The sequence below is a fragment of the Dromaius novaehollandiae genome, chromosome 4 (assembly GCF_036370855.1).
Source record: "Dromaius novaehollandiae isolate bDroNov1 chromosome 4, bDroNov1.hap1, whole genome shotgun sequence".
NCBI lineage: Eukaryota > Metazoa > Chordata > Aves > Casuariiformes > Dromaiidae > Dromaius > Dromaius novaehollandiae.
The window spans coordinates 45,393,164-45,409,554 of NC_088101.1; the positions used below are offsets into that span (position 1 = coordinate 45,393,164).

Sequence of the window (16,391 nt, forward strand, 5' to 3'; positions counted from 1 at the left end):
TTTCTCTACAGAAAAGTTGCTCAAAATCCCTACTCATTCTCTTTTTCTCCTAATACAGCAGCTAATTGCTAAGTTCTGTCAAAAACATTTCCACTGTACTTTTCTCAGCCAAATATGGGTTAAAATTATAGCTTTGTGAACGGTAGCTTCCGTATATTTTTACGAGCAAGAGTCCTGCCAAACGACATTGAAAGTTCAAAGTGAACGTCATATATCGGTACTAACCCACATAGCCCTGCTTCATAAATAAGAAACTGACTTTAGAAAAGCACAGAGTTATGGTTTCGTATACACAGCTGTTTAAAGCACACAAGAATAAGGCAAGCCTTTGCAATGAAAATACAAAAGTACAGAAAAGTATCAAAGAGAGTATCAAATAACATAAGTAGAAAAACTTACTGCTTCTTTCAGGCCTTTGTACAATCCTAGTCTTCTTATTCTGAAATCCACTTTCATGAAGTGCCTTAAACCAGTCTCTCAATCTGTTTGCAACCTCCCTGAATTCCAGGTCACTGCACACTGAAAAACAAAATGCAGAGTTGTTTAATGTTTTTCTCCTGGGTGCTAAAAAGAACCTTCAAACTATTCCAAAGAAAGGGAAAACACATACAATAATACAAACACATACATTCCACATGGCTTTCCTTCCTTCCTAAGTTTCACTTTCACTGCTTATGTATGCCTTCAAAATCTAATCAGGGTCCTCAGAAATAAATCTCCAATATTCATGGCAATTATACGATGATATATATCTAGAAGTTAACAAAATCTTCTATAAATAATTGCAAACTATTACAAACAGCTCCAGCACAGACATTTTTACGCCATACTGTAGGTGAGGCAGTATGACAGGGAGATCCCTGACAGTCTTTTAGAGTTCTGTTTCTGGGTCCATTGAAGCAAAGCAATGAAACACAAATAGGTCAGAGATGTGATTTCAATGGATAATGTGGGAACACCTAATTGCTCTCCTATACCGAATTTCCTCTTTTCACACTTCGGCTGACACAGAAAGTGCTCCAAGCACTTTCTGAAAGCATTTTTGATCAAACGCAGTTTACTAGCACAACAATTTAGAGCTCTTAACTGCAAACAGGCAGCAGTATGGTGATGGAAAGGATGGCCTTTTTTGTCCAGAAAGAGAGACCAATTAGGTAGCAAAAGCATGTAAGACCAAAAAGTGGATCCACAGCAATAAGAGCAACAGTGTAGTAGCAGCTTGGCTGAAGTGTTGTATAGTACTGGTAGGTAGCACTGAAGCCAGCAGCAGAAGCAGGTAATAGAGATGGGCAGGGAGAAGGCCTGTTCCTTCACTGTTTAGCTGCTGGAGAAGGAGTTCAGGGAAAGGTCTGCTTGGGGCAAGCAGATACCCATTCCAGAACTGTCCTTTCCTATTTCACGTGTTTGAGAGGAGCTGGGAGAAGATGAGTAAAATAATAGGATCTGGAAGATGACAAAGGCAACCTGGGAAGAGACTGGATGCATGCCTCCCTAGAAACCAGAATGCCTCCCCTTGCTCTTGTGAACAGACATCATTTCCAGATCAGGATAATTTTCCAGTTCTACCAGTAGCTGACTAAGCTAAGATCTGTGGAGCTCTTAACCTAATGAAGCACTGCTTCACAGCGAAGCTGTTTAAAATCTTCAGTTCAGCTTGCTTTTCCTTTTTTATGCATCAATCCATAATAGTTGGTGACATAGCTTTCTGCACACTTCATTAAATTGAACAAGACTGTGAAACCTCTCTTTATTTTAGGGTAACATTGAAACACATCATTATGTCAACAAAGGAGAAGACCTGTACAAGAGAAGGCATTTATGCATTTTTTGTGTATTCACTCTTTGCTGAAAAAACTCTCTTGAGACTTTGGTTCTCTCCATGAATAACTTAGGTGGATTCTAAACATACATTTCCATATATTATGAACAAACTGACTTTTAAAAAAATCTCATAGTGTGCTTTTCTCTTGTATAATGGAACCAATTTTTCAGATAATTCAACAGGGAACTGGAAACAACTTTAGTGATGGTGTATGGTCATGTATGCTCTAAAATGTCATACTATGACAGCAAGATGAAAATGGTTGCCTGAGTCAAGACTACACACTCATAATTTGAACGTATGGGACACTGTTATGTTTGCTACAACAAATGCACTTTCCTTTATCAATTGTCACACTGGCTGGCAGTCCAGCCTACAGAACTAGACACTAATTTGAAACATTCTGCCCTCTTTATTTGCCCCTCCCATTACAAGTGAAATAGCATAATATTGTTCCCTTCTCTAACTACCCTCCTTTGGTTTAAAAGAAAGACTTTTAGAATGAGAACTGAATCAAAGGGTATGCAATATAAAGCAGTTATTAGGGGTTCCTGATCTGCCAGTTAACCACTTTGATTTACCTACCCTACAAAATAATGTGTGATACTACCACAAGTCACAGAAACAGTATAGCTCCATTAATGTGGTGCACTGACCTGGCTATTCTGGCCTACTTCTAGTTCGTCTACGTGCAGCACTATGTCGATGCAGCTACGCTACCTCTGATTCTGAGGTGACTTGTTCAGAGCCGGCATATGAGATACAGACATGAAGCTAGCTAATTTACAAACATATTTTTATATATACATAGAGAGTGCCAGGCATAAGTAAAAGCTTAGATTGAATAATATTAACAGCAGGAAGAACACTGCATGGTGGAGACAATGTATGAATTTTTCCTTTCTGTAGAAGCAGTCAGATAGACACATGGAAGCTAATCAACTTCTAAGCTAGTTAAGGTATAAAAATACAACAGTGACAAAAGGAAACACTGCCTGTTCGATTGCTAGGTATAAGATACAGCTTGCTGATTCAGCATCTGATACTGACCATGGCTGTGTACAATACGACCTGATGTGACATTTTCTGTTCTCCTGTAGATTACATTCCTTTCAAAATGCAATGTACATAAGTAACATTTTGGATGTCATATGAAAAAACACATCCCATATCAGATCTTGAATGAGGGGCATTCCTCCAACTTCAGCTTCTCATAGCCTTTTTTCCAAATTTTGCTTGACACTTCAAATTACGTTTTTTATCCCAAAATAGAGAATGAGAAAAATATCATCATTTTTGTTGTTCATTTTAATGATTTCGATATCTTTACGATGGGAATAGATCATCTTCAAAAATCAAGGCAATGCAAAGCAGACTGATTACAACTGTCATTTGCCTATTTTACGCCCCACAGCTACTCAAGTGCTGGAGTCAGCTCTCAAGCACGGCAGGTAATTACATTTACTGTATTATCAATTTAAATGCACAGTGAATTTTTGGTTCATGACACTTCTAATATGTCAAGTAAAAGCAGATGTCTTCTATGTAAGAAATTTACAAGAAAGATGTAGCAGAACTACACTAATCCGTACACTTAATTTACATGGACAAACTGTGTTCTCAGCAAGGGTTTAAAGCATGGATTTATAAAAAGGTCTCCTATTACAGTATTTGAGTACTTTTTTTTTTTTTTTTTTTTTTTTTTTTTTTTTAAATCAAGGCACATACATTTCTCTTACTAGGATCTCAGAAAATGATTTAAAGAAAGAACTGGCCAGCAAATTAGAATTCTTCCCATGAAAATTTCTATCAAACATTTCATTTCCAGAAGATGCATAAAATACGTTCGAAGCTTGACTTTGTTAAATAACAACTAAAGGTGCAATTTCATTTTGATTGCTGGAGAGTAAAAATTATCGGTCATTTTTCTGAACTTCATCCTCCTCCTTGCTCTCCTTTTCTCTATTTTGGTATTTTCCACTGAGAAAGTTAAGTTTCAGGTTTCAATCTACTTACTTTTTTCCAGAATGCTTTTCATGATCTAGCTATTCTAGCATAAAAGCAACAGAAGAAGAGAAAATTTTGTGAGATATTCTAAAAAGTATTAAGCAGGAGTATTTTAATAATGTATTTCTTATTTTCTAACTCCTGTTATGTGGTATAGGTTACAGCTACATTAGGTTAATTCCCTATCATCTGATGTCAGTATTCATTCACTTCCATGGTTGCTGCTGCCTATGGTCTTCCTGAATATTGTAGAACATCATCCCATTTGAAGCATTTCAGAAGCATAAAACAATTTTATGAAAATAATTCAGTCTTTTATATTCTGATTACTGGAAATAAGGCCAATGCTATCCTAACATGAAAATTAAAACATAAAAAAAAGACCTTCCTGGAACATTACATTTTATACTGAAAACTGACATGGAAGAAAACAGACTTACATAAGTGTATAAGGAATTCAGAGTATTAGTGGAGGCAAATGGATCCTTAAAGTAGCATAGCTATTTCTACAGCTAGAGATAAGCACATCCCTTTCAGAGACAGAATGAGAGATCTCAATCCCCTTGAGCCAAGATCTCCACGTCCTAAGTTACCATATAAAAAGTGCATGGACTACTACTCATGCCACAGCAGGAGCTGGAAGGCTGCACTCATTACCCAGTCAGGTAACAGAGCAGCGCAGAACCAGGGGACTCAATAAAGAAATTTCCTTGAGGGAAAATGCTGTATCTTTGGACAGTTCCCAAAGGTAATTCAGGTAACGAACCCCACTTTGGTTCTATCTCAGCCCAGACAGAACCTGACAGGAAAGAAGAACCTGATATACTTCTTCAGGTTTCCACAACGGTGCTTACAATGTATTTTACACAAATAATACCATTTTTGCCATCCAGAAAGTCAACTTTTTAACATTAAATACAAATAATACTTTTTTTCATTATAATTACATACCTTATATGAATAAGAAAAGCTCTAAAACATTTGCAGGTTTGGGGTTGAACATTAATATGCCTACTGCTTTAAAGATTATATTTTTAAATTACCCTATGATTGCTATTCCATAGTTATTCCAAATAAATTTAATTAGTATTAATACAGTACATGAAACAGTCAACTTTGCATTAACCTAGCTTCCATGTTTAATTATAAACACACAAAACCAGAAATTGTATATTAGCTTTTTAGCATTTTTTCACATTAGTAAAACTATCTGGAAGCTGCTCTACAACTGTCATATTTATCCGTAATTGCAAATCTTGATATAATTCCAATTTTATATAGCAGAGGCCATATTTTACAAATGCTCATTCAAGTCTTTTTGTAGGATACGTATGTATAGGCTAAAGCAAATTCCAGGACAGTTCAAGATTAATGTTATCCTTTGACAGCTTTTTGTATAACTGTGCTTTACACCTAGCGTTCAAACTTATTCATCAGAGTAAGTGTTACCATGACCTAATTCATCATGAATACTGCTTGCTTTACTGTTGATTCAAATCTTAACCTTTTTCATTTGGATCCATCTGATCAGACGACCCCTTCACCCCAGAAAAGGAATAACTGGCACATGGAGCAGTCATTCTGAAGTTGCTGTGAAAATAGAACAATTTTTGGCTTATTGGGCCCAGTATTAGACTCACAAGCACAGTCTAGGGAGGAAATTTTGCCTAGGGACTTAAATCTATTACAGTACATTGTGGGTACTAACATGTATCTCCCGTTCCTTATTAGAATTAATTTCACTTCTGAAAGGGATTTGCAAGCATTTCAACCCATGCTTGAAAGACACAAACCAAAGTCTAAAATTATAGAGTGTAGACTTCAAGCAGACTAAAATGAATAGTCAGTAAATACAGTCTAAAAATATCTACACTTCTCTATCAGTCTGCTGGACATTGCTGTCTCAAGTCTTTACATCTTGCACAAAGTCCCATTTTTTATCTCTTTTCAAGAAGAAAATATTTTTCATGATAAGAGAAGAAACTTGAGGGAAAGAAAGTCTGGGAAATAGCACAGAAACTTTTGGAAGCTGGTGATGGGCCAGGGAGCCTCTATGTTAGTGAGATTAAGTGAGATGTTGGGAGGATTCACTGTTTTGGTACTTTTAGAGAAACTCTTCTGTCCTCTTTTTGCCCTTCCTGAAAAAAGTCTTTGCTTTCTGCTTGTCCTCTCAATTTCCTGTGCTTCCTGCCCTGGAAAAGGAAGCAGTGGCGACCTCTGCGGAGAAACTGTAGGGATGGGCTATTCAGGCTAGGATCCTGCTCCCTGTGCAGTCCGCTGCCCTAGTCTTGTACTTCTTTCACCAAGGCGTTGCGCTGGCTTTGTACAATAGCACACTGGTCACAGTTCAATGGTGTTACAGAGTGCATCATTCTAGGATAAGATGATTTACTCTATAAAACGTACTACAATTTTGGTGAACTGGACAAAAGGTAATACATTCATATTTGAAATTATTTGAAAACTAAAATATTCTCTGCTTTAAACTTTAAGAAGTGGGAAGCATCAGACTTTCACAGCACAAAACAAGTGAAAAAGGAATTGATATAGAAGTAATGTTAAAAAGGGCATCAATTTTGCCACATACATCAGGGCCTATCAACTTATATGATGATTCAAATATGCCAGAAAAAAACAGAATTTGTTAGGATAGAAAGGATAGAAGAATAGAAAATGGTGGTAATTCACATTTTTACTAGCTCTTTGAGTGTTTCAATATCACATTAGCACACTGATTCCATTTTACTACTTAAATAGTATATAACATTATCATTAAAATTTCCCAGTCTTTGTTTCACTATAAATGATACTGTAGCCAAAACGACTGAAGCAGTATTTTACATTCTGAGTGAGCTGAGGGCCTTAGACAAGATTCTTAGAAAGAATCGCATTTAACATTCCATGTATCAAGTTAGCCATACTGACACAGACAGACTGAAAATTCTTACCACTTAGGTCATTAATAAAAAATACAAGAACTTTTTCTAATGTCTTCTACACATTAAAGACATGATCTTCAACCCTAAAAAAGTCTTCATTTTTAAAAGCAGTTACCACATTTCAGACTTTTGTTCCTGTTTTTACATGTAAAAGGAAAGAAGTAACAAAATAATCTTTAAAACAGTAAAAATTTCCACTCACTCAGAAACAGATCAACAAGTTTTCTTCAGCTTCCCAAGAACATTCATATGAACAGAGAACAGACTTAAAATACTTCAGTCTAAAAAGTAGCCTTCACAAAGTCATGAAAAATAAAAGGGGAGAGCAATATTCAGACATTATCACAGTTATAAACATTATTTTTTTCCAGAAAGCCTGGTCTACACAAAGTAACCTTAAGCTATGCTCAAATAAAACCTTCAAGTAACAAAAAATTCAGGTATATTTATGGAAATTTTATAAATTTTTGGTTTTTATCTGTATACTGTCTCAATAGAGTACCTGCCTCAGCACACCTTATTCACAAGGATTTATGTGAATAAACTTTGTATTCTTGAATAGAGAGGATCAGCCTAACACTCTGTTCACTAGAAGACTATTTGCAATTGAAATGTGCTTGCTCAAGGTTATGTTATACGATGAATAATTATATTAATTAATAGGTTACTGCATTCTAGAATATGTTTAGGGACTTTTCTTCCCAGTGATCAGCTTCTAAAGATATATGCTGCTGAAATTATCATACACATTGGTCTGCATTGATTTAAAATAGGTCAAGATGAGGTAATTCAGATCTATCCAGGCTATTATTTCATCTGATAGACTGGTAGATGAATCTTTAATGGCAAAAGACAGACAGTAAAGGTTGTAGAAGGTTAGACAGTAATCAAAAAATGCATATTAAATCACATGAATGCACTCAGGAACCTGCCAAGAAGTGCTTCTGTTCTCGTCTAATGCCAACACAAGGCATTCTTGATATTACAATCAATTCTAATACCCATTAAAAGAATTAGTAAGGAGTAAAATGAAGTCACCAGCTCAAAGGTTACTGGAGTCTCCTATCATCTGAAGTAATAAACACTGTCTTCTTAAAACCAACATATAAAACTATCCAATAAATGAAGGGATCTGCAAGCTTGTAGGTACTCAATCCAGAAATACCTCTATAATAAATATTTAATAAATGTTAAGAGGAACTAACTGTTCAATTTGTTTTCACATACAGTAAATGTTACAATTTGTGTTGGCATTTGAATATAATTTACTGATTGGAAGCAGAATATTTGAAAATGCTAATCAGTATGTGTTCTTTCGATGCCTTTCAACTCAAGCTAATTGATGACAAAGTAAAAATAGTGATACTTAAAGCTATGAAGACACACACAACATATTTCGGGAGTAGTGTAATGGACTGAATTCCCTAAAATATTTAAAGCAGTGCTAGCTTTCTTAGATATTAGAAAATAAGTTATTTTAATAGTGTATACTTTTATATAAATATACTCTTTCTCCCTTCCTCTCTTTCCTCTCTCTTTCTCACACATACACACACACACTCACAAATTAAGTGTAATTTAGAAAGTATAATATCGACATATGCAAGCACATTGAACTAGTGCTGTATTATGGAGCAACTTTTGTAAAAGAAGGCTCAAAAAGTGACTCGAAAAGAAAAAGGGCAACCCCCCACTTCACACAATGTAGCATCACTCAGTATAATGTATGGGACCACAAGGCTGTAGCTGGAACCTGTGTGTGGACTCTGGGAAGACATACTTCCACCCAGATCTTCAGCAGCAGGCCTCAGTTTAATATTCAGTTCTAAGGACAGAGGGCCTGACAATTGTTAAGGAAGCTACACAAACCTAAAGAAATCATTAACACACAGTTTAATAATTATTTGAGGGTACGATTTATCCACTGATCTGTTTCTCTTGTACCCCCCAGCCAGAAGTTTTTTCTAGTATTTACATAATATAATTTTATAGACTCTACCATTCCCGAATCCACTATTGCAGCCAGTTATCCTGAAAACTGTAATCTACTGACCACATGTTCAGTGCCCAATGGGGTTATGTTGTAGAAGGAAGATCAAGGCTTTGTTTCAGAGAGGCGCATGAAGAACCTTGTCCTTCAAGAAGGCACACTTCCAAGACACAATGTGGTACTCTACTATCATATGTTGCAATTGGCTTAACGCATGACTCTATCAGGGGTTTCAAAATGCATATTCCCTATGACCAGAACTGCAGAAGAGCATCCCCAGCACATACAATCTGATGCATTGGGGCACAACACTATTGAAAAGTTTGTGTATATAATGAAATAAAAAAATGTAAATAGACAGAAAGCATTTGGACAATTTTAGGAACAGAGTAACATTAGCCACCTCCTACAGCAAACTACAAATTATTCCATGTGAAAGAGTAACATACAATCAGTGTGTAATAAAGAAAAAGTTCTCATCGTTCTTGTATTTTCTGTTGATTAGTATCATTATAGATGATCACAGAATCACAAAATAATTTAGTGAAGGAAGGGATCTCCAGAGGTCATTTAGTCCTACCTCCTGCTAAAAACAGGTCTAATCACATCAGGTTGCTCAAGGCAGTGTCCAGTCATTCATGTCAAATGAATTTTCCTGTGACCATCACATCATTCATATGATGCTTCCTTGTTATATGAAAGACTACTCCCCTTTAAAAAAGAACAATCTACTACTATTTACTATCTCCTAACTGTATGTTGTTTACCCGAAAGACTACATGAGCATTTTTTGATGCTGTAACTTGACAATTGCACCCATCTGTCCAGGACTGCTGGACATCTACAAAGCTGGTTACAACAGCAATTCTAACTCAGCTACAACAGGGCATATTTAGAGCAATCTACAGTACATCTTTATGGGGTCCAATGTCCTTTCAATGCATTACCTACCACCCATATACTGTATGGGTGTATAGTAAATATGATGCATTTGAGATGCACTATCTGCACATACAGTGCATATAAAAGCAATTCTTTCCAGCAGCGCCTGGGTGAAAATATGGTAACCTTAATATTGGCATTGGAATTCAGTGCTATTCAGCGTTAAATTTCGGCAGCTATTAAAGCAAACTGAAACATTATATAAAGCACATCTACATACTCAGAATCAGTTTTCTGTAACGCTGCCATCCCGCATAGGTTTCTGACTATAACTGTAAGTAGCTTGTTACTCAAACTGAAAGGTCTAAGCTCCAGACTAAAGGCTAGTCACTGTTTGGCTATATCTAAATATCTAAGAATACCAGAACAAAAATTGTATGCAAATGGATTTACAATATCTGCAATATACAGTAGCATCTCTAGCTCTGTCATGAGTGGGAAGAATAACATAAGACAAAAAATAATGTGTTTGGTAAAAAAGCAATAAATTTGGCAGAAGAACAAATAGCCCTTTAAACTTGTACCTTAAAGGACGGAACAGTCATTTAAGTCATCTTGTCATATGCATAACTAGACTTTTTTTAAAAAAGGCTGTAAAAAGAAAAAAAATCATACATATATTTCTATTTTTATAATCCCATTAAGTTTATCAGCCATCTGCTACCTCTTGGGCCTACGATTTTGGGACGATACCTTCAAATTAACAAGTAAAAGCAGTTTGATTTCCTTACTATTTAACTAAACATAATGAATTTTCTACTTCAGTTAGTCTGTGTTATGAGATAATTAATATAAATACAGCAGATATCATATCAGGGAACTGCAGCTGCTTACTCTTGCTGCCTCAAATTAACGTTCCATACAGACATTCTGCTCATGATTAATGTTTAATAATATTTAAAATTATTTCAATTAAATTACATTTCATAAAATAAATCTGATCTTTTTGTATCCTCACAATTATAAAGACTCCACAGATTTAAATACAATGACTACTTCTAGGTGCAGCTATACCAAGGAAAAATAGTAATAACTATAACATACAGAATTTACAGGTTAAGATAGTTATTTCAACTTAAAATATGTAAACTTACTAAAACATAGCAATTAATCAGATGCAGCTACTTCTACAATGTACCACTACCTCATGGAAAACAGAATTCTAGTTAAGTAAATATAATCTGCAGCTGTGTCTCCACAGAAATTCAGCAATCAGTAGTTGAAGGAAGAACGAAGAAAGTAATGATTTTAAAAAGATATGATTGGAGTACAAATATCTCTAATGTTTACACAGGCATACATGGAACATGTTAGCAAAGTGCAATTATGTTTTGCTAGTCTATGCACTGAACACCAAATGGATCGTTCATGAATGTCTCATGTTGTTCAGAGAATCTTTATGAGCCGTATATGAATATTCATAGAGATATGAATGTATTTATCTTGGTAACTTCTCATGTGTTTATTCATATACTTCCTTTAAATAAAAAAAGACTGTATTACCAACGGTGACCCTATTGAATGACTTTATAATTAATACATTATCATTATTTTTTGAGAAGGGGGAATTTCATTGAAAGTGTTCTTTCCTAATCTGCCAGAGGATATGTGATGGAGGCACTGGCATGGCAGAAGGGTGTGTGAAAATGTTGGACAGTACGGCCCATGCCCTGATGGGATAGCCGTGGGAGACTGTAAAACAAAGGACTATAAATCTTGTGCTGTTTCATTAATATTGCCTCTAGGAAGCAGTCCCTGCCAAGCACTGTTCCCAGAGCAACACCTGAATGGGAAATTGCTACTTGACGCCCACAGAGTCTGGCAGTGAACTAAGTATGGATGACCAAGGACAAAAGTGAAGGAACAAACCAATGAGCTACTTTTTTCGGCAATACAAATTTACTCTAATATGATCTCCAGTACTCTTTTGCCCAAAGTTTGCTGCCAAAACTGAAGACTAGTATAAGAAATAGATCCAGAGCAAGTTCATAATGGTCAGTGAACCCTTCTGCAAAGTATGACAACATTCAGAAAAGAAAATCATTGTGGGTGCTCTCTTAGTTTAAGGGAGAGATTTAAAACCTTGCTTCCAGGAAGATACTGAACTGCAGGGATAGAGAGGAATCGTCACTGTTCAGTTACTATCACAATAAACAGTTTTATAACAAAGCAGTCATGAAATAAATATGTATAGGTTTACCTTTATTAAAGCTTTCAACTTTCTACAGGAAAAGAGAAAAAGAAACTTACAGAGGTTGGTGCATACTTTGAAAACAAAATTGTCAACATAGAATTAATGAAAACGGGAAAACCTTCCACCAAAAAAGTTTCCATTTTTTTCATCCAAATATTCAGTTTTTCAGTCTTTTCTACTTCTGACTGGTGTACTGAGATAATACAGGTTGTGTCTATGCAGACTGGATCCTAACCCCAGGGTTGCCATTTGCCCATTACAGAACAGCGTCCATGTATGTAAATACAGTAGAGACATTTGAATCTAGCAAAAACATACGTTTTTTGGAAAGCTTAAAGATGTTTTTCTCCTCTGACACATCCTGTCAATAAGCAGTAAAAAAAGTTCCTCATCTATTTAGCCTTTCCATTTAAATTGAAAAAGGTCTAAAAAGCAATCAGCAGAAGACATTTGCAGTTTGAGCCAGCTGCATTGACTAATTCTCCTGAACTCTTTAAAATAAAGAGCTCTTCTTAAACATTCACAGTGATAATAAAAATTTGTCACATTAGTGACTGAAAAAGAGAAACTGACTTATCTGGATTGGCCAGTATAAGTTTAACAAAAATCAAAGCACATAGTGAAGTTAATGGGCAGGGCTGTTATGAGCTTTGGTAGCTTTTGCCATTTGCAATAGCACCAAACATGATGTTCTACGGGTTTCCACATTTATAACATGGCCACTTAAGATTCCATAAATCTATAAACTTTTTCCAGAAGAATTGATGGTATTTCTTTTGTTAAGATGAATACTTGGTCTTCAAATGGCTCAGTGCTTTCTTCTGATAGCTGTAACACATCCTTTGGCATCTAGTAAATATACATTGCTCCTTTGGAATACTAAAGTAGCTGACAATAAACTATGGTGTATTTTGATCTGAGTTCGCCAAAGAGGAAAATCAGGCTTCAATCAGCAAATCTGTAAAAGCAAAGAAAAACTAAGGAAAGGTCCATAAAGTAGTGCAAATGCATGTACTCCATCAACAACTTCTTGCAGGGAGAAAAAGCTTAGTTGACAAGAGGGACAAGCAGGAAAATTTTGACTACATTAAATGCAGCAAAGCAATAAAAGCATACCATACTTTGCAATCAAAAAGAATACCAATTCTATGGCTGCAGATTTTTATATAAGAATGGCTGTTTCAGGTCAGACCAAACTCTATTAAGCCTAATGTCCTGCCTCAAACAGCAGCCAATTACAGATGCTATGGGAAGAGCGGTATTTCTGTGGTATGCCTTCTCCCCTACTTGACCCATGGCTCAGAGACGTCTTGAGTTCACAGACTTAATTAGGTAATGCGGAACCTGATCATTTCTTATTATCTGCATATTTCACGTTTCAAGGAAATACACTCTTTATATTTATGAAAGGATGAGGAGGAAAAATCTGCATGGTCAAGATCCTCCTGAAATCTATTCATGATCCCTTATGATACACAAGTTGGGAAGCCTACTAAAAAACTGCTCTTTAGCCAACACAACAGCATAGTGATAAAATTCTGTATCACTATTTATGGTACCTTACTGTTTCCTTGAGCCAGGTAAACAGGCAGTGTCTCTAGTCATTTTCTTCTTGTACAATGGACATGGTCCATGGCTGCTGGAACCAACTTCTCAAAATTTAGCCCTTGACAATACATGGTCTGTTACACCAGAGGGTTACAGAGAAACACAGGAGTGACAATGATGTGTCAGATCAAAGGCTCTTTGAGCCTAGGATCCAGTCTCCAACAGCAGGAAAAAGCAGGTCCACAGGCAAACAAATAAGGACAGAACAAGCATTTTCCTGGTTTCCAGCCATTTGTGCATGAGAGATTTCCTAAGCCAGGATCTACATAGGTAGTAGTAGTGGTTCCTCTCTCATGGTCTCAACCCAAGGCAAACCTACTAATTAAAAAATCCACATATTTTTTAATAAAATTTGAGATCATACTTTTAGGAAAAAAAATGGAAAGAAGAGTACATTCGATACAAAACCCAACTCTAGCTTAACATTAATCAACCCTTCTTAAATCCCTAAGACATGTCCGAGTCTTCGCTGGAACACCCAACTTTCTGACTGTTTCTCTCAGCTCTGAAAGCTAGCAACATCATCTGTACAGCCTCCGACTCATCAGGTGCAAACCACAAAAAAGAAACGGTCATTATTATCACATGGACCTGGCTTCAAAGAAAACTATCAAGCCATCTTCATGTGTTTGCAATCCTCAAAGAAGCTGTGTGTGCTAGTAAGGAGAAGCAAGAGTTACCTCTAATATACAGACTAATTAACCTGAGATGCTCTACGACATCAACAATGTCAAACCCAAACAAAGCACCTTGAGGATTCTAACTCACAATCATGACATATTTTACGAAATACTTCTGTTCAAGCTACAATCAATCTACATTGCAATCAAATCTAGTTCAGAAGGAGTTCCTTACAGCAGGCACATACCAGCACCTTTTCTGCACAGAAAAGATAGCTAAAAAAGATCACTACAGCTTCATGCAAACTATTTACGACACTAAAGTATGCTGGGGATCCAAGTATATTTTCTTGAGGCTTGCAGAAATTTCTCATCATATTGAAATCAGCAGTAAAATTATTGCTTATTTCAATATAGCCAGAATTTCAACGCTAGTTTCCTGCTGGACTGGACTAACTACGTGGTCCTCTGAAGAGGGAGTGAATGCTAGCACTGATCAACAGAGAACTTTGTGGCTAGTTATACAATTTTATCGATACTTTCCACAATCGAAAATGAATTTAGTTTTTATTTGAGGTTTTGACCTCAAAAGTTAGTGAATGCAGTTCTTCCTGAAAAATATTTAATCAGGACATTTCATAAGTTACAGTCCATAGAAAGAACATAAAAATATAACCTTCCTTATTAAAGGAATATGACATCAATTTTTATTGAAAAATAGTTTTGACTCATGCATACAATAAAGATTTATACTGCTTTTACACATGGTGATTAAAGGCTTTCAAGACAAAAAAGAATATGGACAATGAGATGCCAAGCAGCAATCTATTCTTTTATAAATTTGCTTGTTAATCATAAAGCATGAAAGGTATTTGAATTAACTGAATGTGCTGATTATCAGCTCCATTGCCTACAGCTGAAAGGAACTGTCAAATATCATCAACTGTGAACCTCTTTCCCTCTTCATCTTAGACTTTGCAACAACTGTTACCCCTAAGAATGGCATCACTGTTCTGTACTGTTTGCAAAATTCACAAAATTGATTAAACTGCCAGTGATGACATCAGTACTTGGTCAGGAAGAGTCTGAAAATAATGTGGCAGGAGCTGAGGCCTTAAAATTAAAAAGTAAAACAAATATTTAAACTGCAATTTCATGCATGCTTCTCCCCTGTCTTTTGTGGGCTACACTCTTAAAAGTATTTTGTATTGCCGAAAACATATCTATAATGATATAGAGAAATCTATACTATAGAGATTAACTATAGAGAAATATGCATACATTTATCACAGTGATATCTAAATTTTCATAGCTACACAAGGATAGGAAAAATCTTACTCTTGGTTCTTCAGCACGGAGCACCATTAAAATCAGCATGGTGTTACAGAATCCTGAGAAATGATTATATTCTGTTATTTATTTAGGCCAGCTAGACCACTAGGCTGTTCAGGTAGTTTTTAAACATACAGGCACTGACAGTCACATGTGAACCAACTGTGCTCAAAAAACCACGTAGTTAGGTTACCACAGTGCTGCGCTCACAATGACATTGCATTCCTGTCTGCATGGCTCATTGCCTCCCGTTCGAAGGTGCTGATGCTGCACCTCGATGACTTCCGGGCTAGAGCACATTACTATTTAGAAATGTAAAGGAGAGGCAGAGCAAACGTGCGCAGAGATTACAAGATTCATTAACATGTACCACCACCAGGAAAACTACTCTGCAGACTGGCAGATCCAAGTTTAAGAGTATCCATAGCGCATATTTCACTAAAAAACCAGAAATCTTGGCTCCATTTAGTAGGAGTTTTGTCACTGATTTCAGTAGCCAGTTTTTCCTTCAATGAGCATTAAAAAAACTCATTGTCCTATCATATAAAGCTCTCCCTTCCTCCTGGTTTGACAGTTGTAATTCGGAGGCTATGATGAGTCTATTGCTTGAATTCCTGAGCGAATTTGGCATTTCATTCAATTCTTGTTGGGTTACTTCATCTGCATGTATTACAAATAGACATAATCAGCATATGTTTCTAATTTAAGAGCCAGGATAGCTATTTCTTATTACTATTATTTCCTAATATGTAAGCTACTGATATTGAAAATTGCTGGTCTCATTTCATATTGAATAATTTTTATAGCAACACAAAAATTTCCATGGTATATTTTCAGTAAAATATGCTGCGTGTGGATTAACAAAAATTGGTAACTATGAGGAAGAATAAATGTAATACAATCCTTAAACATATTGTACACAACACAGAGTGCCTCC

General features: G+C 36.0%; 1 protein-coding gene across 1 annotated transcript in view; it reads right to left on the reverse strand.

Moving 5' to 3' along the window:
- SPOCK3 (SPARC (osteonectin), cwcv and kazal like domains proteoglycan 3) overlaps nucleotides 1-16,391 on the reverse strand; it is a 217,448-nt gene that overhangs the window by 22,019 nt on the left and 179,038 nt on the right. Inside the window, exon 7 of the mRNA XM_026122889.2 lies at nucleotides 400-519. Within this exon, the coding sequence (XP_025978674.1) occupies nucleotides 400-519 (120 nt within the window). The remainder of the gene's footprint in view (nucleotides 1-399; nucleotides 520-16,391) is intronic.